General features: G+C 41.8%; 1 protein-coding gene across 9 annotated transcripts in view; it reads left to right on the top strand.

The window, feature by feature from the left end:
- Positions 1 to 20,189, top strand: part of ZNF532 (zinc finger protein 532) — an 88,956-nt gene extending 68,767 nt beyond the window's left edge. For 8 of the 9 annotated variants that reach the window (XM_019531737.1, XM_019531734.1, XM_019531735.1 and 5 more), the window contains 3 exons: positions 11,271 to 11,383; positions 14,633 to 14,780; positions 17,897 to 20,189. In XM_019531737.1, the coding sequence (XP_019387282.1) occupies positions 11,271 to 11,383; positions 14,633 to 14,780; positions 17,897 to 18,391 (756 nt within the window). In that variant the 3' untranslated portion in view covers positions 18,392 to 20,189. Of the gene's footprint in view, positions 1 to 4,861; positions 4,963 to 11,270; positions 11,384 to 14,632; positions 14,781 to 17,896 lie in introns of those variants that run through there. The other variant, XR_002100341.1, reaches the window with a different exon arrangement.
- Positions 20,190 to 24,626: the final 4,437 nt, after the last annotated feature.

The following is a 24,626-nucleotide window of genomic DNA, read 5'->3' as shown; positions in this document are numbered from 1 at the left end:
GGTAGAGACTTCATAGCCCAGTGGTTAGACATTCACCTGAAGTACCAGCAAATCAAGCACCAAATTGACTTGAATATACATCTTCTACATCCCAGACAGCCCCCCCTAACCCACTAATTGTTAGATATTCTGGGGCAGGCCTTTCTCTTCTTTTTCTTGAAAATCTTCAAAAGGCCCCAGTTTTGTTTTGCATCAGAATGAAAGCAACTGTTGACATCTCAGCATTTTCTCACAAAACAGAATTATAGCTGTTCTTCAAGTGCATGTCAGTGTGGATCCAACTGTAGGTGCACATACACAGACACATGAGCACACACCTCATCCACACAAGCTTGAAATCTTTTGAGGAGCAGGGTCTGTCAGAGCCATTTATGTATCCTGCACTACTGTGAGGGCATAAAAAGGCAGAGTGTCCAGGGCCATCCTTGAGTTCCCCTCTTATCAACTGTTATGCTAAATCTACAGGTTTATACCACATCCTTTATGTGATAAATCTTTCTATCTGTAATAGTAAACACATATATCTTTCGTTTTTGGGGAAGGGCACATCCCCAAGAGGTGCTGGATCTGCTGTTCTTTCCTGTCCCCTATCTGAATATCTAGAGAGACAAAGTTCACACTACATTTCCTTGAGCAATCCATGAAAGTTGCACTAAACCATGGGGAAGAGAGAGATCCAGGAAGCCTGAACCTAGGAGGCTATTTGTGCCAAGTGTAGCAGAAAATGGTAGCACAAATTCCAACCACCTTGATGCCTCTCTGTTGAGTGCTGACTCCAGACCTGTCATCCAGATCACCAGCTTTTTTGAGATGCAGGGCAACAGACCCAGACCAAGCACAAGAGCAGTTCAAAGGGTGCAACAAGTTTATTATTCCAGAAAAAGGAATCTCCCTTCAAAGACAAATCACCAAAATACCTCATCTACACTGAGGTGAAAACTTCAAAGAGGGCATGAGAAAATGTAGTGCTACAGCCCACTTCAACCGTAAGAGCCACTCTGTTCTCAACAGCAACCCCAGGAGACAGAAATACTCTTTCTTTCAAGGAATCACAGTCACTTCTTGCCTTGGCATTAGGACAGGTCCTCCACCATTCTTGAAGAGGCATTTCTCCCTGCCATCTTTTGGGCATGCCCTACATAAATCGGGCATGCTGCTTATATTAAGGTTACTGAAACCTTGGCTGGTTGTTGAAATGAGCACCCCCCAAAAAAACACCCACAAGTTGCTCAACATTGTTAGATCATCAATGTCATAAAAAATTGCCCTCCAGATTTATGAGGGCTTGTTTCACCCAGCACAGAGATCATGACACAGCCTAGCAGTACACGGACAGGTTGAGCAACCCACCTGGCCCATCTACTGGAACAATGTTTGCAGAAGGCACAGTATTGCTAATAAACCTCTTAGCGCTCAAAGCCATCACACTGCTGAGTGTGGCCTGCCTTCCTCCCTACAACATATAATATTGCAGGTAACCCCCATCCATTTGCTTTATATTACATAAACAAGCAGAGAAGATTATGGAAGTGGTGTTCCCTACTGGCATAAACCCAACATCTTTGTACCACAAGAGTCAGCAGCAGTTTAGCATACTTCCTAAGCAGGCAGTCACCAGCCATGAATAACGCTGCCAAAATCCTTCACCAAGGTGTTATTCCATCAGTGGGAGACTCCACTGGTAGCCCTGTTTGCCACCAATTACAGTGCCAAGTGTCTGAACTACTGTTCAAGGAATCTCAAGGCCAGGATGACTCCTGCAGTGGAACTGAAGCCACTCCATGCTTCCTAATGATTTGGTTAATTCCAAGAATTATTGCCAAGCCAAATGAGAGCAGATCAAACTCATCCTCATAGTTTTCTTCTGTCTGAGACAACTTTGGCTGACAGAAAACCTACAGCTGTTGGAAGCATTTACAGATTGTCCAGACCAGTGTTGACAGACATGGGGAAAAAAACTCCAGCACCTTAGTTCGACTCGGCTCCTCAGTGTCTAAGGTGTGGGAGTTTTTTTCCCCGTGTCTGTCAACACCCTTAGTGGATAACTTCCTGCTCTATGCAACGAGCAATTGATTGAATCTAGTAGCTGATTGAATCAGCTATTAGATAAAAGTGCCAAAAAGCCCTGCTTCAGCACCTGATGTATACAGATGTTGGGCAAGCCAAGCCCACCTAGTGCACAGTGTCTCTTCTGGGCACAGGCTGTGCTCAGCGCAGGGTTGCACTGAGTTTAAAGTGCCATTTTTTCTTTAATACATCTGTAAGCAGCCTAAAAGGCTTTCAAATCTATCCAGTATTTAATTTGGTCAATTCAGTACAGTCCAGACCCAGTGTAGGCTTCACTATCACAGATTCTGGACATTTTTACTGTAATTAAAATATCCTGTGTTTTGTCAGAGCTCTGTAAAGGTCTATCTGGCAAAGTTGCTTTTTCATCTCTCGCTCAGCAGTATTCACATTTTGCAAGGGCCTAATATGTAGTTACCTACCAGTCAGAAAATGTACTGTACTGTGAGCCTAACATCAGCCTTCTGAACTTAGAAACTCTCCTGTGAGCCCCTTTTAGAATGCTCCATCCACAGTTTTACTCTCATGATGGTCATTTTGATGGCCATCACCACAGCCAAAAAATGAGCAAGCCCTAGGACTCCTTCATAACTTGGACCATAAAGACAAGGTGGTCCTCATTCCAAATGAACTACAGTCCACTTAAACCAATTAACTTCTCAGAGCCTTGTTCCAAGCATGGTGGGAAGAAGCTGCATGCTCTGGATTTCTCCTGAGCTCTTCAGTATTATATCAATAAAGCCAAATCCTTTACAATGCTGGCCTGTGCCATCATTTTGTTGCCATCATTGGCTGCGCTACAAGTCAAACAGACTATTTCATCATGGTCAAAGAGGATGCATTTTATTTCACTGTATGACAAAGTTGACCAGTGCAGCTCTGCCAGTGACTGTGCGCTCACTCCTCATGGCCCAGAGAGACATCCTGGATCTGCTAATGACATGGGCCAATGAGAATGGATCATGTGACCCATCCTCCATGGCTATTTTTGACAACATTAGTAGCCACAGGTTTCAAATCATAAGGAAAATGAGGGAGGCTGATGGTCACTTCAACTTTATTCCCTTCTAAAAGAGCACAAGAGGCACAGATATGTTGGTTGAAAAGATTCAGAGCTTGCACCAATGAGGCACATAAAGCGTTACAATGTAATTCACGTTATCTACAGCATGTTGGAAAAAACACCTTTGGTATTAACTATTTTTTGCCATCTCTTTTCATGAGAAGGGTGAATTCTAATTTATCAGGCACTTGCTTCCAGCAGTTTGTATGAAAACTGGACCACCACACATGCCAGGCAAGGAACAGAGACATAAACCTGTTAAGAGTCCATTACTTTCTCTCTCTCTCCACCAGCTGGAGGAAGGTTGAGGGAGACAGCTTAACTTGAGACAGGCCTTGATCCTTGCTGTCCCTACCTCACTTCTTTTCCTTAAATCCCTGAGACAGGGATATTAATTATCCTTTTAGTTATGGAGATGGCAATGTGTGTGATAAGACTTCTGATTGCCATCTGTTGAATTTTTACAAAAACTGCTGTAGCAGGAAGTGGTCACCTAACCTGCTATTTTAATATGACTCACTTTATTGTATCTGGGGTTAAAAGAGAGGAATAGGAAAACTTCTGGCAAAACACTCTGTGAGAAACCCTACTGACTCTGTAAAACTCCTGAAGTCCTGCTGATTCTAGAGAGGGATTTTCAGCAGATTTTTGTCAAAATGCTTTACCAATTTTATACCATCTTAATGAATATAAAGGTGTTTCTGAAGTTAATAAGTAGAGAACAGTGAACAAGTAAAGGCACGATCCATGTCTCTTTTTATAAACAGGGAATTAAACAATCTACCACGCTGCACTTTGTAAGAAACAGAAATGAGTGGGAAGAGGAAGTCATTTTGGCCAAGTAGCAAAGATCATTTTCAGGATCCTAATACAACATTATAAATGGCAGTAAATGCCAAAAAGTTATTGCCAGTGTCCTATCTGTTTACACTGCTTTTGTCCACAACCCATGATTGTCATGCAAATGATATCATTTCACTCCATTTCTGATGATTCATAAAAAGACTGCATGCATCAGAATACTGGTGTCCCTACTTTTTTCTGACAACTGCACCAAAAGGATCCAGTATGGTATGAAAGAGAACTGAGTCCCTTTCTATTTTTGGTAGAGTCCCCTTTCTAACTTTAACTGCATTTCTGAAGCATGGTTCCAGTTCTGTAAAGAACTCTCTGATTTAGACGACTATATGCTCCAACCACTCACACATTTCAGTCTAGAACTGAATACACAAACACAGCTGCTGATTGTGACCCCTGGGGATGATTTTTTTTTTAATCCAGTGGTTTGAGGGCAGGACGATCAGACAAGCGAGAAAGCTCATGTGATCTCCATCTCCAAAGGCTACTTTTGATATCTCGTTGAAGTCCAGAGCAAAACACCCAGGGATTCTAACTGGCTCAGAATCAAGTTTTGTAAATTGATTCCTGACACGATTGATGGATATTGCATATAGATAAACTCAATCAAATGTGGTATAGAACCCATTCAATGTGGTAATCCTGTCAAGCAGATGCAGTATTTCGATTCCTGTAACACCCAGGAGTTTTTATGACATAAATGTGCCCCAGTACAACTATAGCTTTATTTTTGTCAAATCCCATCCCAGAAAGTAAAATATATTGATCTCCACTGTTTTGTCCTTTCCTGTTTGCTAGTTTGTAAATGCTTTTATTATTGCCTCTGAGAAATAGGTTTAAAATCAGATGGACTTTCATTTTACCCTTCTACAGTTCTTAAAAGCAGGATGATTTTGTCACTTCACAATCAAATGTAGAATCAAATCCAGTCTAATCAAATCCGGTTCCAAGGGGTAAAAGACACACAAATTAAGGTTAGTACATTGATGCTTTGCATCAGATACACACAGATAATGCTTTTCTAAGATTAATTTTAAAGCTATTTTTTTACTGCTGGTATTTAATGAAAAACAGTGCATTCCTATCTCAGTAGTGACCCTGTTTTATTATGAAATTCTATTTTTGTGCTTTAAAATGATGATCTGAAAGCTTTAGTTCATTGCTTATATGTCTTGACTTACATTTTTTAGTTTTGTGAAATATGCCCTTTGAAAAAAGCATAGGGCTTGTGTGCAGCAATTAATAAACATTAAATATTCCCTGTCTTTCAGAGGTGGAAAATAAAGAGCATCTGCTTTGGTTGCTCTTGGATCTCTCCATAATTGGTTTTAAAATGTCAATATTGATTAGTTTAACAAAGTTTTAAAATTAAATGCATACTTTCATTGTAGAGTCATAGGCTTAGAAGGGGACCTCAAGAATCATCGGGTCCACCCCTTGGTTCAAATGTAGGAATGCTACTCTGAAACCATCCCCTTTCCAATACATCCAGAAAGAGATGCCATACTTTCTGGGGACAGTCTATTCCACTGCCTTACTCTTCTATCAGTAAGGACGTTTTCCTGATCTCTAATTTAAATCCACGTTAATTAATTTAAAGCCATTGCTTCATGTCTTTCCCTCTGCAGCAAGTGAGGACAGATATTCTCCCTCTCCTTTAAGGCAGTCATTTGGCTATTTGATATTTGTAGAGCAATTAGAAATTAGCATCAGCTATAGATTATGAAGTGGGCGATATAATTCCAATAAAGTATGGGATCAACTGAAAAATTATATTATAATACATATTTTCAACATGGTAAAATGGCCTGTACAAAATGGTGCTAGTTGAAAACTTAATAGGAACATGGGAGTTATCATAATATTTTAAACCAGTAGCCAGTACAGGATGCTACAGAGGAAGGTGGAACAAACCCTGTTGTAGACTTACAGAATAATTTACCCCAGAGAAAAAGTACATCCCAAAGTCTGTCATTTAGAAGTTTGCTTGTGGTGAAGGAGCTTAAAAGAACTAGATGCTGACATCCCATTGAATTCCAATAGGAAGTTAAACACCTAACTCCTTCAGAAACGTGGCAAAACCAGCCCAAAGCGTGAGAGTTTAGAACCCTTCCAAATATATTTAGCTTTTTTTTTTTTTTTTAAGTGACACTTATTCTCTCACTAGCCACATAATGTCCTGTCCTGTTTGGAATTTCTTGTGAGCCTCTTGACTTTGGTGGTTTATTGTGCCAGTGAGGTCTATACACTAGCTTAATTATGCCATGTATGGAAAGGTATTTCTTTGATTTCCATTTTAAGTTTGCTGTTTTACAATTTCTTTGAATGTCACCTTTTCATATTATGAGGCAGGGAGAAGGTCCCAACCTGGCTATGCCATATGAGTCATTATTTGGTAAATCTTCTCTTTTCATCTGTCTGCAGTAAGCTGTCCCACTATTTTCAATCCCTCTTCATGTCCATTTTTTCATGCCCCTAATCATTTGTATAACCCATCACTGAAACCATTTTATTCCTGCTATATCCATGTTTACATAGCATGATTACAAATTAACACGGTGTTTCAAGTGAGGATGTACCTTTGCTATTTATAATTATGTTATATATTATTTTCATTTAATTTCTTATACATCCTAACATTTTGTTTGCTTTTTTGACTGCTATTCAACAATAAACAGAACCTGAGCTGTCTGGAGTGATGTGTAGTTCTTTATCCAGAGTTGGTATATAGTTAATTTAGGACCTAGTGTTTGATGATGCAATTTCCAGACACTTTCTGGAGCTTGCAGAAATTTTGCCCATTGAGGCACAGTCCTTCTAGCACTCTTGTGAGCTGATAATTAATTCCCCCTTCTATCCTACTGACACGAAAGGAAAGCCCATTTTTAACAGTGACTTCCTGAATAACCTGAAACATTTCCTTAAGTTCATTCATCTTCAGATATTTTGAATCTTTCTCTATTTGCCATTTCCTTTTGAAAATCATGAAATGTTTACACAGTATTTCTTAATCATCCACAGATGCTCAATGAAGCCCAGTGAAATTGTGGGTTTCATGTTGACTGCTGTGTTGCAAAATGCATTGGTGGGATGCTTTAGCTGTTTAAGGAACACAATCAGCTTTCCACATTTAGGCACATAAATGAGAGAAATTTGTTGATTTCTTTCCTCCAAATGATGTTTGATTTCTCTCCTTGTTTTGCTATAAACTGTTTCAACTGGTCAAGGAAGTTGTTAATTTGGTGATTAAATACACGGTGGTAGTTGGGGTTGAACAGGATTCTGCCTCTAAAAACTTCACATTATGTTTGGTATATTTTAACTCAGCATCTGTCTGAAATAAATGCAGTGCTTGGACGCACTAATTTCTCATATAAAGAAGTTTACTGTGCTGTATTTCCTAAAAAACAGCATAATTTACTGGCCCATGAAAGGATTTTGAGAACCGTTTCTTCTCCCTCTCAAAAATGTAATCTTCTCAGGTTGGTAATGAGATTCTCCTGATCTACCTGTAACAGTTCTTACTCAGATGTACTGATTAATTCATTCAGGGCATCCTTGGTCTTGTACGCGCTATTCATCAGTCACCTCAGACTTTGCCTGCAGTATTAGTTCACAGTAGTGAAATTACATCTGCAAAATCTCTACTTAAAGAAATGTGTCCTGGATTTTACAGGCCCTAGAACTGTTTCCAAGCAGTGTAACCACTAGGAAGGATGCACACACTGACTAAAGATCTGGCATTCAAAACCACAGACAAATATAAGATCATTGTTCTTCCAATCCTGCTTCAGTTCCTGTCATTCATATATATATATATATATATATATATAAAAATCAATCTGGAAACATTCCCATTTGTGTGTCACACTTAGGATTTAGAGTTAGCTTTGTATTATTTCAGGTTAGAATAGGCAGGTCTAAAAGAACTGTTCTACATTCAAAACGTAATTCTTGTGATATTAGAAAGCTCCTCTCGGCTCAGTATAGATATTTATCGTATAATGAAGCTGGATTTATGTAGGAGATATTTTGGCTTATGCCCTAGGGGCTAAGAAAGGATAAAGCAAAAAACTGCGTGTCATCCTTCTGGAAAAAGCTTTTTCTGCTCAATCCACTGAGTGTGGTGGATAGGAATATATGGCCCCATCCCTGGAGTCCAGATCTCAAGCACTGACTGAAGTCCTTTCATCAGGGGTCTCCAGTGGAATATTGAAAGATTACGATACTGGCCACAGGAAAAAGGGGAAGAAGTCTGTGAACTGCTCTGAAGAAGTGGTGTCAGCATTGGAAAAGCAGCAGATGTGAGATAAGAAAAAAGACATGACTTCTTTTAGGTACCACCCAGACTCTGGATCAGAATATCCTTTTCCTTGAGCCTTCATGACAACCTTCTGAGTAACCCCGCAGATCACACCACTTTAGATCAGCATGTGAGTGACCTGGATTTCCTTCCATGGGCTTAAAACGTAGGTATGAGGTCCAAGCTAATTCTGTCAGATCTATTGCATTTGCAGGCTAGACAACCATCTCCTAGTTAGGAGAGGAAAGTTTCAGGGAACTAAACTAGGAGTCTGGGTCTGACCGGGTCAGTTGACGGATTTTCGGAATCACGGCGATCTACATTAATGTGGCATATCTCCATGTTGACTTTTATTTTACCTCTGTTCCATGTTGGTTTTTGTCTCAACAGTTAGCAGAAAGATATAGACAAGGACTTGAAAATTTTACTAGACTATGATGAGCAGAAAGTTTTCCTGGGTAACCCTGAGGATCTTAACCTGTCAGTTTCTTCGGTGTTTAAATTGTTATTTCAGTTAAATATAGCTGAGAAAATAACCTTCCAAGGATAACCCTTCTTGCCTTCTGAGTGTGGGGCCAAAGTCCTACAATACCCCTACTATGGCTCAAGTTGATAGACCTGCCATTTCACAGTCCTGTGTTCTTGGACTGATGACATGCTAAATAAATTAAAGGGCATTATGGCATCAGCTTCTTCCTGGAGCTTTTCCATTCCACACATAGTATTTTTATAAAGTCCTTACGGCCAAGTTTATGGGTAGCATCACTAAGGACTGTTCTATTCATCTTTCTCTTTTAGGAGTCACTGGTACACACAGGGTATCTGTGCTGGCTTCTTTAGCACTACAGCTGCCATTACTTCCAGCAAGCATTAGTTCAGAAAGAAAAAAAATCCTAAGTGCTCATAATGAGCTGACATGAATTGGGTTCTCTTCTTTACTTTTCTCAGCAGAATTGTTTTGCCCACTTCCTTCCACAGGGCCTGCTGCACATATGGTAGTTTATCATATAAAACCATCAGATCCTCCAAATTATGAAGGGATATACTCTACAGTTGAATTTCATACCTTGCTCCATCTTTCCTCTTGCCTTTTCCTGTGTCCCACCAACAAGTCATTATTGTGGGACCAAGTCACCACCCATCAGATTTGGGAGAACAGTGCTTTGGTTGACTCTCAGTTCTCCTCTTTCAGTTCTCCTCTCATATCTCCTTCTTTCAGTTGTCTACTGCTTGACCCCAGCTGCAGAAACAATTTGGTTAATAGATCTCTGCATATATTTTCTTTGCACATCCAAACTGATCTTCCTTTCTTCCTTGCTGCTTTGGTGCCAGAGAAGAATCAAAGAAGAGTTTTCTTTTTTAACCACAGTTCATGTTGCTAGCTCTGTGGTAGGTGTACATATGCCTCTATATGGTCACACTGGTTTTGTAAGTGTTTTGGGGGCCTGTGACCTGCTCAGCTGCTGGCAGATGTTGAAGCAGTCATGCCAGTGGGGTGTGACATGGCAGGTTGTGCAGTTCTGATAACAGGGCATAAAATTCCTCAGACCCCAGTTGTGGGGCTGCCAGTTAGGGGAATCAGACATCCTGCAGCTTGGTGGCAGAAAGCTCCAGCTGCACATGCCATGCACACAGAAGCAGCAGCTACGGATCCAGGAGCTCCCTATTCCACATGTGCCATTTCCACAGGCACCTAGGAACGTAACTAAGTGGGCATGCAGCTGGGACTCCCAACTTGTGGGAGGGCAGTGGGGGATGGCCTCTTCCCCAGCCCACTGCAGGGGCACCCTTTCCCTGCTGCCTGGAACCTTTCAAAAGCCACCATGATGTTAGGAGTTTGGACTGAATTCCCACCTGCTTTTTAAGTTCCCTGGGTGCTGTAAGCTTGTCTTCAGAAAGAGGCTCACAGTGCCCTCCACAGTGAACTGGGGATGGAGCCATCCCCTACTGCATACACCAGAGTAAAGAGGTACCTGGAACAAGCAGGGGATGTTGGAGCTCCCTCATCCTCAACTGCTTGCTCCAGGCTGTTTTTTAAAAGGGCACATGCAGGAATGAGGGAACTCCCTCATCCCTCTGCTTTTGTTGGGTGCCTCTTTAAACCAACACATGCAGTTAAGGATGCAGCTAAGGAAAGCAGGTGCAGAGTCCCCCTATCCCTAGCTCTGCACCAGCTTTTAAAGAGGCACCTGGTATCCTGAACCGAAAATGTGGGGCTGCCTCCAAGGCTGAGAGCAGGGGGCAGCCAGGTTTGGGACCCAGACCTGCCTTCTGCTCGCTCCTGCCAGTTGAGCAGGAGCCAACTGTCTTGGACCCCAGGGTTGCCCAGTGCTGGATCTTGATGCTCAGTTAGGTGTTGGGATTCAGCACTGGGCAGTCCCAGTTTAGATTCAGAGCTGTCCCCTGTCCAGTCCTCTGCTGTGTCCCAGACCCTGGAGCTACCCAATGCCCTGAGACTCACCAGGACCCGGCACCTTAAAGAACTTTAAGAATGGGGCTGCAGGGCAAGGTGAGCCCACATCCTGATTCTATCAATCACCTATTATCAGCACTGGGACCAGGGCAACCCCCTGCTAGATTCCACACCACAGGATGCCCAGGTCCCAGTGCTGATAGTCAGCTGATCATTAGCACTGGGAAGATGGGACATGCCACAGATTCAATTTATGGTATCGTACAAACTAGCAATAAAGATGTTATCCATTTTTTGTGAAATATTTTTGTGGCTGGTTTGCCATTTTGTGGTGCCATAAATGTAATGAATGTAAGGCATGTTGCTATTTATGGTGCAGTTAACACATGTATTGTGCTAGAAGTGTTATGTGTACCAAGGGCCCTAATGTTCTATTGAGGCAGTGTACATGGAGGATACCAGATCTCGGTAAGTAACTTCCCTTTCCTACTATTATAAGTTTGACAATGCATATAGCTTTTGCTTACTGTTTGAATTGATAATTTCTTCTTTTTCTCTCTCTAAAGCAAATGAAAAAACATCCATGTCGACAGTGTGACAAATCGTTCAGTTCATCCCATAGTCTGTGTCGCCACAATCGTATCAAACACAAAGGCATTAGGAAAGTTTATAGCTGCTCGTAAGTTCTGCTTCTAATATTCTTTAACGTAAATGGAAACAAAGGTAGAGAGACCTATTGTCAGTTGAATTCTACTTCTCGATCATACTGAGCCAAGTATCAAATTAATTTAGATCAGTTTATTTTATGAGACAGAAGCACAGTTCATCTTTGAATTTGAATGGCAGTCATATATTCTGCTCCTGTATGCAATGCAACTAATTGTCCATGTATGCAGTGCAGCTAATTGATCACAGGGTGGAGCTTACCAGATTTTTGGCTGTTAGACAAGCAAAATATATATTTAATCAAGCTGGGAATTTTATACATAGTGAAGTTATAGTTGTGGATTTGGTTAGTAGGTGTCTCTCAAGGAAGTACATGCTTACATGATCTAAGAAAAGCCACTGACTTAGTCCGCAAATGGACCTGGAAACTTTTTCTAAATCATAAGAGGGATATGAAATGTCTAAAAATAGATTGGTTTAAATAAGTCTCTAGTTGCGGCTGAGGGGTGTTTTGATATGGGATTTGGTAGAAATAATAATGTCAATAAAAGGTACGTGATAAAAGCACTCAGACTTTCTGTGACTTCTGCTTGTTCTTTATTCCACCTTTCTTTGAATACTATCAAACCAAGTCCCAAGAGGTGAGTGAATAGCATAAAAAGTGGAGCTTGGAGGTTTCCATTCCTTTTGGTAGATGCTAATCAGGCCTTGGGCCTCAGCACCATCTGCTTCACCATAAAAATCACAAGACTCAGTAGCTAGTAATTTTGTAACACTGCTATGTGCCAGCCACTCTGTGATATTCTAGCATGGTATAGTATTACTTCACTCCTCCCAGGCAAGCTTCACCTGTATTGCATTCAGAGTTCATTTCAGCATGAAGTTAACTGATCTCTTAAGTGCTGTTGAGTTGCACTAATCCCTGTGTAATCAGGCAGTCTGCTGTTCCACTTATTCCATTCATCATGTGATGTAGCTCCTATTTGTTATATTCATACATCTTCCTTTAAAGGAAAACTAACTGCGTACATTTTATTCTAATTTCACAATCATCTCAGTTTACTGTGGAAACCCATGGCATTGTTTTTCTTAAATTAACAATACATACAAAAAATTAGTGTGTGAAGAATGATATATTCTTAAAGAAAATATTGGGGTAGATCTTGTCGTCTTCTAGCCAGCCCCTTCCAGAAACCATTCTAAGACAACCATGTCCCCAGCTCAAACATCACTTGGGCTCGTATTATATCCAAAGTCACCTTAGGAGTTTGTCAAGCTCCCTCATCCTTGCCAGAAAACAAACCAGACAAGAAGAATAAGGCATGAACATATGAACAATTTACTGAGAAGTAAGAAAAAGTTAGGGCTTTGCTATGTGTCAGCTGCTCCATAGTAACTGTTTGTGTGCATGGGCTTACCTTACAGTAAGTGGAAGTTAAACCATAATAGCTCATGTAGCTGTCCCTCAGATCAGCTCCCATTTATCACAGGGTAGGAGCATGCACACAGGCAGTTAGCACAGAGAAACTCATGCATGGTAAAGTTCAATGTGACAGGTTCATGCCCTAGGGGTGCCCATGACACCTCCGTGGTGGCTGAGTAACTCCTGTTTGACGCGGTCTCTATTACAGCTGTTCCTTAATTGCTCACCTGCCATGCCTTGTTCTTACTAGAGGTTGAATAAGGGAGGCTGCCCACTGGCTTCAGTGAGCCTTAGTCCATTTTGCAGTACCACTGGGTTTCTCCTGGCCCCCCAGCAACCTTGACTTGAACCTTAAGCTCACTGGGCCCTCTCAGCTCACCTGTGCCCTTGCGGGGCCCTTGTAACTTTGAGGGCTACATGCATATCTGTGCCCTCCAGGACACCTATAGCTTTAAGGGCTCTGTGCATGGCTCCATTTCCTTCCCTACACCATGCCCCAACCCTCGCAGATGTTCTCGCTCTTTGATGTTAATTATTTTTACGCTTGGCACCCTTGGGGCCTCGGACCCCCTGGTCCCTTATGCAGTCTCCCTTTGAATTCTGGGACCCTTGGTCCCGCACGCAGCCCCTCCTCCGGGCTCTCGGACCCTTGGTCCTGCACGCAGCCCCTCCTCTGGGCTCTAAGACCCTCTAATCTGACTGAGCCCGCTTTGGGCTCATGGACCCTCTAGCCCGGGTCAGCTCTTTCCTGCACACGTGGACCCATTGGTTCAGGGCTCAGCCTTTTCCTAGGCTCCTGGACCTGTACTGGGCCCCAGTCTCAGCCTGAGGGCTCCTGGGTTACTGCTTTTCTAAATAGGCCTTGAGCCTGTCATGGCAGGGCAAAAGGCAAACTACCCATACAGCTTAAATGAACAAGAAGCGTTGCAGCCTGCTGGCAGACGCATCAAACCCTCTAGGGCTTTAACATAAAACAAAGGCCACTTGCCTGTAAAATCCAGTCTTTGTCTGCGCAGGAACTTGCCTCTGTTCCCAGGCTTTCATAGTTGTCGAGGTAAATCCAGGACCTTCAGAAGCCCTGCTGCTCTGCTGCCAGGAGCTCCTCACTTTGTGGCTGCCAGGGGGAGACTAACTGCTCGAGGTGCAGGCTCTGGCTTATATAGCTCAAGCCAGAGCCCTATTGCAGTCAGGCAAGTCTCTCATTAGCCCCGCTTTGCCACCTGCAAGCAGCCTCCCAGCCTTTTGCTCCCTTAAAAGAGCGGGCACATCCCTGTGCCCTGCTACACCCACCTTGTTTGCTCCTAAGTAAATTGTTCGTATGTCCATACCCTCATTCTGCTCTGTTTGATTAACTCTGAATGCTGGCCAAGAACATCGGGAACAAGGGAGGACAAAAGGGAGCTGTGAAGGGATTTTTAGGCCAGACGCTTATCAGAATCCAGTGCTGAGGGCAGACTGAGGTGATATTTGGAATCCAAGTCCAGGCACCAAGGAGGGGAAGTTTTCAGCCAAGAGGGGCTTGAACTGGGGAGAGAAACTGTGCAACGCAGACACCCCAGTCACGTGGACAGACGAAAAGAGAGAAAGATTGCTTGTAATCTTCAGTTTTCACTGCATCTCATAATAAGATGGCTTCTGGGGTATCACTTCACAGATGCCACTGCAAGAGAGAGGCTGTTTTTAACTCATAATATATTTGGTCATTTTCCCTCAGCTTTTTAAAATACTGGAGTCTAACAAATTACATTGTAGCCTGGATATACTCTACTATTGACACCTACATTGTTTTTTAAAAGAGGGCAAATATTTACCATGTGTCTGCTTTGCATTTATATACAGTCATTGCCCTGATTCAAGACGTACGTTTACCAAACGGTTGATGTTGGAAAAACATATTCAGCTAATGCATGGCATTAAGGACCCTGATGTGAAAGAAATGACAGAATCAGCCAATGTAGAAGAAAGTGAAGTGAAAGAAGACACAAAGGTAAACACTTAACGAACAGCATCTTTCCTCTCCCCTCCCCCCTCTTTTTTTGGGGGATAAATGTTGACCTTTTTAATAAGTACCACTAATTTAAAGTCAGAGGAAACCATAATGATTATCCTATCTAACTTGTGTCATACAGGAAAAAAGAATTTCATTATTTTAATTTATGCATCAAGTCTCTATTTTTTGGTTGAATCAGCAAGCCATTCAAGGCTTCTGGTCCCCTATGTACTGAATAGCCTTGTTTCTGTGCTGGAAGGAGAATGTCTGTATGTTCAGTCTGCTTGGGTCCATTTAATACTTCCTGATATGGCTGTTAACAGTGGTACCAGCTCATTACCAGCTACTTAATTTTATTCCATGCATGGTGTATGAGAATGATGATTGGGGAGTCTTATCATGTGGGCATATGGACTCAATTTAAAGTGGTTCTATAACCCACTGTGCAGTGGTTGATGCTGGAGTGCTGTTGACTAGCACTGAACAGACCTCCTTGGGCAGAAGAATGCTGCCCCAAATGTCACATCTTTATGGTTTATACAGTACATCCAAGTGACCTTGGTCACTCAGTTTTACTAGGACAGTTCTGGCTTTTCATATACTGCCAGGACATTTTTTTCAAGACACCCAGAATACTCTGTTTTTCATTAAAAAGTTGTAAAGTTTTGAGTTTGTGTGTGTGTGTGTGTTTTCGTATTTCCATACTTGATAAGATTTGCTTTGTGTTTACCAAAAACGAATGGTATGGTGGAATTAGCATTCAGTGGTCTCACCTTCATGTGCATATTAGTGCACAGCAATAAACTCCAGCGTGTGTCATGCTGGAGCTTATTGCTCCCAGGCACCATGTTTATATGTGCATGCAGGGCTGCAGCACGTGAGCTGGGTCAGAGCAGCCCCAGCTGGCAGGAGGCGCAGTGGGGTCAGCATGCCAGCCCAGGACTGCTCCAACCCACTCAATGTGCTGTGGAGGGGCTGTCTGGGGCATGAGGGTACTTCAGTGTGGGGCTAGCCAGCAGGTAGTCCCCACACTGAAGCACCCTCATGCCCTAGCCAGCCAGGTCAGTGTCTATACATGCATTGCTGCATATGAAAAAACTCCAGAGAAGAATAGTAGTTGTAAAAACTAACCTGCTTCGGAGTGTATTCATTTCCTGCGGCTTAATAGGGCTGCACGTGTAGATGCTGAGAAGTTTACTACAGAGCTGATTAGTCTACTCCACAGTAAACTTCTCATGTAGATGTGCCCAGTGTGATGAAAAGAGCTAAGAGTGAAACAAAAAGTAAAATGACCTTAGATTTCGGACCATTTAATTTTTACATAACTAGGTACAATTTTTGCATTTAACTCCAGCTGTGCAAGTACCATTTTTAATGTTTGCTTATAGTTTAGATCCTGTTTCCATCTGTGTAGTTATGCTCACCCTGTCTTTCCCTCCTGAATATGCTTGCTACGTCTTCATATAATTCATGGTGGAATAAGATCACCCAGGTAGGCACTGTACTGAATACAAGTTCCTGATTTCGTGGTTGGAAAAAAATGGCAACTAGTGATTGTGAGGAAGAAGAGGACAGCCCTTCTACCTTTTAGCCCAGTAGCTGAGTGATCAGGGATGACACAGTGAGTGCAAAATGCAGGTACTAAGCGCCCCTCACCCAGAGCAGGTTTGAACCTTTATCTTCCACTTCCCAGCAAAGTGCTCTAACCAGAACATGGTGGTGAGCTGGGCATTGTCCAAAACCCTTGATGCATTTCCAGATGAAGCTGGCCCACTGAGCCAGTAGGGGAATATAGGAGAAACCTGGAGGAAAGCAAGCTAGGGAGAGAATGTGGTTCAGTATGAAGGATACTGCCCTGGAAAGTAGGGGTTCCCCATATCCTGCTCCCTGCCTCAACTTCTGCCTCCAGTGGCACAGATTTTCTACAGCTGCTTTATCCATTTTATGAATGGATATTTGATAATCTAATGAATGTGAAATCGGAGGTGCAGAAGAGCCATTGGATGCTTGCCTTCCCCCCGTTTTTCAGACTCCTAATAATCAGTTGGAGGGATGCTCTTAGTCTTGAAAATGGCAGGGTTTGGTAGCTCTGGAGTTACTGTTCCCACAGCACTGACAGCTCTGCGTATGTACTGAGACTTGCTTATGTTCCCTTTGAAATACTCTGAGTGAGGCCCTGGTCCTTCTTTACTCCTAAGGCTGTGCACTTTTGAGGAAGTGCACTGCAGTATGATAACACTGTGGCTGCTTGCAGATGTTAAAAAAAAAAAAAAAGAAGCAAACAACATTTTACTTTAAGGTTGGCATGCCCCAGCACCGAGCCCAGCACATACACAGAAAAGGCATCACGTTAGTTGAACTCAGCTCATCCAAAATCTGTATATATCAGGTATTTTAGTGAGGCTTTTTAGGTGCTTTTATCTAATAGTGGATTGAATCATATTTAGATAAGAGTGCCAAAAAGTACCACTGAAGCACCTGATCTATGCAAAAGCCACAGAGCTGGGTCAAAGTAACGCACCATTTCACACGGTAAAGCACATGAAATTTTGGGGCCAAAAAAAAAGAGATGGAAGGTTCTTGGAAAATGCGTCTCCTTGAGAAATAACCTGAAAGCGTAGACTGGTGGTCTAATCCATGATCAGCAGATGCAGTCAGTAATTCATCGTATTCTAGCATCTCAGTCCATCCATAAATACTGGATCCATAAATCTACAATCATCCTCCTCATCTACCACACATAGAATCAAATTAAATATAATTAAAGCTGAATTGCTAAAAGTAAGGGCTGAAGCACTCACTGGCTGATATTCAACAATACACATACCGTTTTTCTATCGTGGTCTCTTCAAATGTAATATAGATGAACTGGAAAAGTATTTACTAATGTTTCTAGAGTGCACCCATTGGCAGTACTGTCAGAGTCAGTCTCTTCTACTACGTAATAGGGAATTTGTTTCTAATAATATGGTTCCTTGGATTATTTCAGGCATGGGATTTAGCAGGTTTTTATTGAAATATACCTTGCTAGGATTCTGAAGTCTCCAAGGAGTGAACATTCATAAGAAGGGCTTTATGTATAACTGCATAAAATGCACTTCCCTTGTTTTTAGGTCCCCAGTCCGAAGAGAAAATTAGAAGAGCCTGTACTGGAGTTCAGGCCTCCGAGAGGAGCAATCACTCAACCCCTGAAGAAACTGAAGATAAACGTTTTTAAAGTTCACAAATGTGCTGTGTGTGGCTTTACAACAGAAAATCTCCTTCAGTTTCATGAACATATTCCTCAGCATAAATCTGATGGGTCTTCCTACCAGTGCAGGGAATGTGGCCTCTGCTACACGTCTCATGTCTCTCTCTCCAGACATCTCTTCATTGTACATAAGCTGAAGGAGCCTCAGCCAGTATCGAAACAAAATGGGTCTGGGGAGGATAATCAACAAGAAAACAAACCCAATCATGAGGATGAATCATCTGACAACATGGTGTCAGACAGAAAATGCAAAGTGTGTGCAAAGACGTTTGAAACAGAAGCTGCCTTAAACACTCATATGAGAACACATGGCATGGCCTTCATTAAATCTAAAAGAATGAGCTCTACTGAAAAGTGATTAGGTCTTTGAGAAGCAAAAACTCTTCTCCACATTGGAATATAAATGACATTTTTGTTACAGAAAGTTCACAGTATAATAGTGTTAACAGTACTGTTCAGGCTGTTGCAATATATTCTGCATAAATATGTCCTTTTCACCTCATTGTCTATACCCTCCATAAGCATCAAAGCAGTATTTGAGTTGAACAGAGTTTGTATATATTTAAACTAATAACTTTTATACTCTTTGTTACGTGTTTGTATTGGTATCTAGTGGAAAATCTGTTTGGGTTATTTTTTTTTGTTTTGGTTTCTGTTTTTTGTAGTAAGTTTCTTTAAAACAGAGTTCTTACTACTGGGGCAGTTCCTTCAGTTCTGTTAAACTGTTTCATAAATGAAATGCTTCTGAAAGAAATGTTAGCTAATGAAATGGCACTCAAAGGCAGTGCTTAAAAATATAAAGGGAAACTTTGAAGTCAGTGGGAGGTTATAAAACTCTTCCCCTAAAAATAATCACTGCATATGTAGTGAATGTCAAGCTGGTCTTTGACAGCAACACCAGAAATTTCATGTGTTCACTATTCCAGGTGCCTATGCCTTTGAAAGCCATCGCACCTTTGAAAAATGTCATTGCACAACTGTGCATCACTACATAATTTTTTAGGCGCTGCCTCAAGGTGTTGGAGGTCAAACCAAGCTAAAACTGTTACAAAAGTGCTGGGCTGCTCTGGATTAAACAAATATGATGTAATTAGACAGATAACTAGGTTTTTAATTATGGTGTTTTTGTCATGTAATTTATTAAACATTATATAGAAGCAAGTACACAGCATTATGTATTTTCATTTTCTTCTGAGTCTTGAAAGAAAATAGTTAACCCCTGGCTGCGGGAGTTGGTGTCTATCTTCCAGCTCTGTACGCTAACGCCAAACGTTCTGGTGCTCAGTGTTACATACACCCTACAAGCGTCAAGAAGCTAATACACCAGCCTATTTAAGTATAATTGGGCCTTTCAACTTTAGCACAGACCACATGACATTAGTTCAGTCATTTCAAAAAGTGTATCTAATATCACTCGTATCACTTTCATGAAATACAGAAAAGGTACCATACTGTCCCTTTCATATATAGTTCTCTGTGAGAGTTATATTTTTTCGGTTTGTTTTGCATTTTATACCTTGTATGTATCCCTAAACAAATTTTGTACTTTTTTAAATTTTTTTTTGTGTATATATAGATATCTGCATGATAAGCTGTAGTAATTGTTCGGTTCTTTAAAAGTCTTGCTGCTGTCAGATGTTATTATACACTATGTCCATTATAACTGTATTAAACACATTTCATATGTAAATAAATGTGGAGCATTTTAGCCCCTAAAGATTTGTGAGATTCTGTTATTTATCATTAAATTTAAATGACTGTAGAAACCTAAGGATTTGGGGAAAACTGATCCTCCTCTTCTGTAAAAATTTTTCTAACTGCTCTAGATATTGTATATCAGATACATTCTCTCTCTCTCCACCCGCAGTCTTAGTTTGATTTATAAGCAGATGCTTGTTATCCTGTTTCTGTTACTCAGTACTGTTTTTGTTACTGTAGTACTTGTCACTGCTAAAACCTCTAGCTGAATTTGCAAGTTCACAGTATGGTTTTGTCAGTTATGCACACTGACTACCATTGCCCTTTCATTAAGTGTATACCTCTGGACACTTGTTTGTTGCTGTGCACTGTTGACTGTACAACAAATAAGTTATCACTATGCAGAATGGTGTTTTGTATACAGTGAACAGATAATAAAAGTTAAATTTTCACAGGCATTGATATTTTTTTCTTGTATGTTCCCTTTCCATTATCCTGCACCTGCAAAGGAAATAGGCAGTGATCTAAAGCTATACGGGCTACCCCCACTTAACGCTGTTTCACTTGGCGTTATTTTGCTTTAACTCTCGTTTAAAATTGATACCAGATTTCACGTTGTGCTCAGCAAGTTTCATTATAATGCTCACAGTTGCCATCTTGGGTCATTAAAAACAATTGCGGTCGCTGTCTTGGGCTGTCAAATACTTTCGGTTTCACTTAATGCTCGTTTCACTTAACGCTCTGTTTTACAGAAACCAATTAAGAGTGCTAAGCGAGGCTTAGTGTCAGAAGACAGGAAAGCTAAAACTGCTGCTTTGGTGCTAATTGTCCACTTGCAATTTCACATTGCCTGTCTAATTGAGTGGGTGGAGCGCAGATACTTGGTGATGTCAAAACAGTGGAATTGGTATTCTGTGTCAGTGATCTCATGTAAGGTTTCCTGTGTGTAAGGCTTGAACCTCCTGGAGGTGTTTGCTTCAGCAGGTCAAGGCTTATTTGCGTTGGTGGGACAGCATAAGCAAATATGACTGCCACTGTATATTGTATACCTGTTGTCTGAATCCAGCATAAGCTTCAAGCATGCACGTGCACCCACACCCGCATACACACCTTAAGTGCTATTCCCTAAATGCCACTCAGCTGTTTCATGGGGCAGCAGGGGAATTTTCTTCTCCATGTACCATTGAGTCCAGCCATTTTTAAGTCTGATAATATAGCATTGTCTAGTTTAATCTAGCAGATATTTTTTCCTTCCTTGTAATGGCCAGTACAGAACTGTTAAAGGTGTTGTTTTCTATTTTGAAGGACAATCTGCACTGTTGTGGATGATTCTGATCTGGTATATAGCATCTTCAGGGTGAACATTTTGCATTACATACCTATTGGGCCTCAGGGGTATTCAAGCTGCAGTTCTGGGGAGTAAAGCCTCTCTTTATGGGCATGTCTTGGCCCATTCAGACAAGCAGGCAGCAGTGACTTTTGCTAGTTGTCATGAAGCCTGCTGGCTTTGGAGGCAATGCAGTGGGTGAGAACCTCGACTAATCTCTTCAATGCTGCATATTTTTTGAGCGAGCACAGCTCCAAGGCAGATTAGTTTAACTACAGAGATATCAGGAAAACAAGGCCTGAACTATCTCACTTTGCACAGTGTTTACAATCTTTGGGTGCCTTTGGATGTGAACTGATTTGCATCTAGGCAAATAGCTTGGTGGTTTGTCCTTTTGTTTCTAGTAGCAGACACAGATTTATTCATCTGGGCATGGACAAGGTATTTCAAGTGTTTCTGCTTCCTTTGTCCAATGACCAGAATTGTTAGAAAGAGCACTAGCCCACTTGTAGCCCTGTTATCTATAATTTTGGGGTCTTCCTTCTGAATTTTGGGAAGCATCTTAAGCATTCAAAATAGAAAAAGACATATTGTCTGTCCTTCCAGGGGAAACTGGGTATTTTGCTTTATCCTATGCTGCTTCCAATGAGTCGAGCAGTGGTGCTTCTGTTGCCTCAAGCTCTTTACTTTTCAGCTGGCTGGTGCATCTCCCTATTAGTAAAGATTTCCAAACATTAGCCAACCTATTTCTTTACCTGCCTCCTGTCTGACCTTGATGTATTGAAACAGAAGTGACTGGTGTTAAACCACGTTCACATGTTATTTGTTATGCCCTATGGAGAATCAGCCCCACGTTTCTTAAAATGTTACAGGGGTAAACAAAATAGAAAAAACTACAGATACAGCATCATAGACAAGCAGGGCTGGAAGGGGCCTCATTAGATCATTAAGGGCACATCTACACATCGCCCTACGGTGATGTAGCAATGCACTACAGCACACTATGGCAATGTAGTGATCACATGGGTCTACATGTGATTGGCAGCTACGTTGCCATAGCGGTGTTCCCTCCCCACCCCCCCCGATATAGTGCGCCACTATGGCAATATAGCGGCAAAATCTGTGCGGCACGCATGGCACAGTACAGGCAGTTACTGCGCGGTGCTTTAGTACTTCGAAAGAAAGTGCTAAAGCACAGTGCCATAGCAACATCGCCATATGGCAACATGTAGACATGCCCTTAGTCCCGCCCCCTGCAGGATCATCCCGGACTAAACCATTCCAGCCAAGTGTCTGTCCAACCTGCTCTTGTAAGTTTTCCAAAAATGGAGATTCCACAACTTCTCTAGGTAGCCTGTTGCAATGCCTGACCACCCTCATAGTCAGAAAGTTCCTCCTAATCTCCACCGTAATTTTTTCTTGCTGAAGCTTGAGACCATTGCTCCTAGTCCTGTGCCCTACTTCCACAGAGAAAAGCCAATCTCCATCTTCTCTATAATCACCCATCAGGTACTTGAAGACTGTTATCAAATCCCCCTTCAGTCTTCTCTTCTCTTCGCTAATAACCCTAGTTCTTTTAGCCTTTCCTCGCAAATATGGTTTCCCAGGTCCCTGATCATTTTTGTTGCCCTGCACTGGACTCTTGTCCTCCTGTAAGTACAGTGCCCAAAACAACACAGTACTCCAGGTAAGACCTCACCAGTGCTGAATAGAGCAGAATCACTTCTCCTGATTGTCAAGACACTCCTCTTAATACAACCCAGGATGCTTTGGCTTTTTATTTATGTATTTATTTATTTTGGCAACACAAGCACACTGTTGGTTCACATTCAATTTATGGCCCACTGTAGCCCCCAAGTCCTTCTCTGCAGTGCTGCAGCCTAGCCAGCATAGTGCATAGCAAACCGTTTAGGATGAAGCTGGATGGGCCCAATGAAGATGGCCTAAGGAAGAAGACATAAGAATCCCTTTGCCTACTCAGTGAACTAATACAAAGGGTCTAGGCAGAGTCACAGTATTTATGCTTCTGTGAACATATGAACAGTTACTATGGAGCCATCCTCAGAGGGTCCTAAGCCTATATTCCTCTGATCATGTCTTGTAGAGCCAGCCAGGCTGAAAAAAGAGCATCTCATTTGTCATCTAAAAGGGCAGCTCACTAGGTGCATTCCCTAGGACTTAATGATTCCAAGAACCCCTGTGGGGTCACTGTACCTCCGTGTATCTCCACTGTGGGCTCTGGACATTTCCTTTGCGGAAGAATAAATGTATGCCACAGCTTCATTTTTTTGGTTTCTTAACTGAGAAGCATGTAAGTGAATTAGGTTTTTTATTCTGACATATTTTCCCCTCTTGCAGGCTCCATGGTAGACCTGTAAATCTATCAGTTCCCTTTGCATGGCAAGTGAAGGAGGAGATCTCTGACACAGTTGCCAGGTCAGTAATATTTCCCATTTATATGGCGTGGTTTTAATAGCTTACGTGAGCAATGGCCAACATGTAATGTTCCCATTTCCTGATCAAAAAGCCGTGACTAATTAACTGAAATCACCATGGCCAAATTGTTGTAGAGGGTCAGGTTCACATCAGCAGTTTCAGAATAGACTAACAGTGCTAAAGGCATTGGCCAGATCAGTTTTGGCAGTGCTAACAGTTCTGAGTGAGGTTCTGCTTCTAATGAACACACCTGCCTATCTACACAGGGCCTTATGCAAAAAGACAAATACGTAAAGCCCTGTTACATGCATGTGAAGTGTTATTGTTGCCGGATGGCTGAATTAACTTGTTATTGTTACCCATTTGTGATTACTCACTCCTGCAGAAGGGTTATCATTCAGGGGCTGCCAACCTGCAGTTTTGTAAATGATCCAGAGGGCCTGAGGGCCATCTTAGACTCAAGGGCGTTTGGTGTGTATTCTGATGATATTTAACACTTCCAAATATTAGTTAATTATTACAGCATGCCTGTTGTGATCGGCAAGTAATAGCAGCCCCTTTTCACAGATGGGGAACTTAAGTTCACACAGTGAGGAAGTGATTTGAATGAGGCTAGAAAGCGAGGCAGAAACTGAATTAAGGAGTCCTTGGCTCTCTGTGGTTTTCCTAGTCTTAGGTGACCTACACGTGGCCCCTGAGGAAAGATGAAAGGATTATCCAAGTAGGATATTGGCCCTGGACAAAGATTGCCCAAGAGCAGTTCTAATATCTACACATTGTTTTATTACAGGTATTACAAGTATCCACTGTGTATAAATAAGTGTAACAGCTAATGGGCATCCTCCTTTCAAAACATATTGTTCCCTAAGGTGTTAAAGCCTCTATGTAATGACCACAATAAAAAAACACAACACTGACAGCTATAATGAATTCCAATGTGCTTCTTCATGAAACATAAAATCCATAATGGCTCCTTGAGGAACTCTTTCCCTTCCCTTTAATTTAATTTTTTTCTATTTTAGTTTACCTTTTCTGTTTGTTTTATTGTTGTCACTTGAGCACACTCTAAATGTGCAAGAGGCAAGGGAAGCTACTGTGTGCACCACCCAAGCTCTTGGTGCCTTCGTTACTG

This window comes from Crocodylus porosus, unplaced genomic scaffold (genome assembly GCF_001723895.1).
Source record: "Crocodylus porosus isolate Cpor-Errol unplaced genomic scaffold, CroPor_comp1, whole genome shotgun sequence".
NCBI classification, from domain to species: Eukaryota; Metazoa; Chordata; order Crocodylia; family Crocodylidae; genus Crocodylus; species Crocodylus porosus.
Note: the sequence above shows the minus strand (reverse complement) of the source record. Positions and strands in the feature narration are given on the sequence as shown.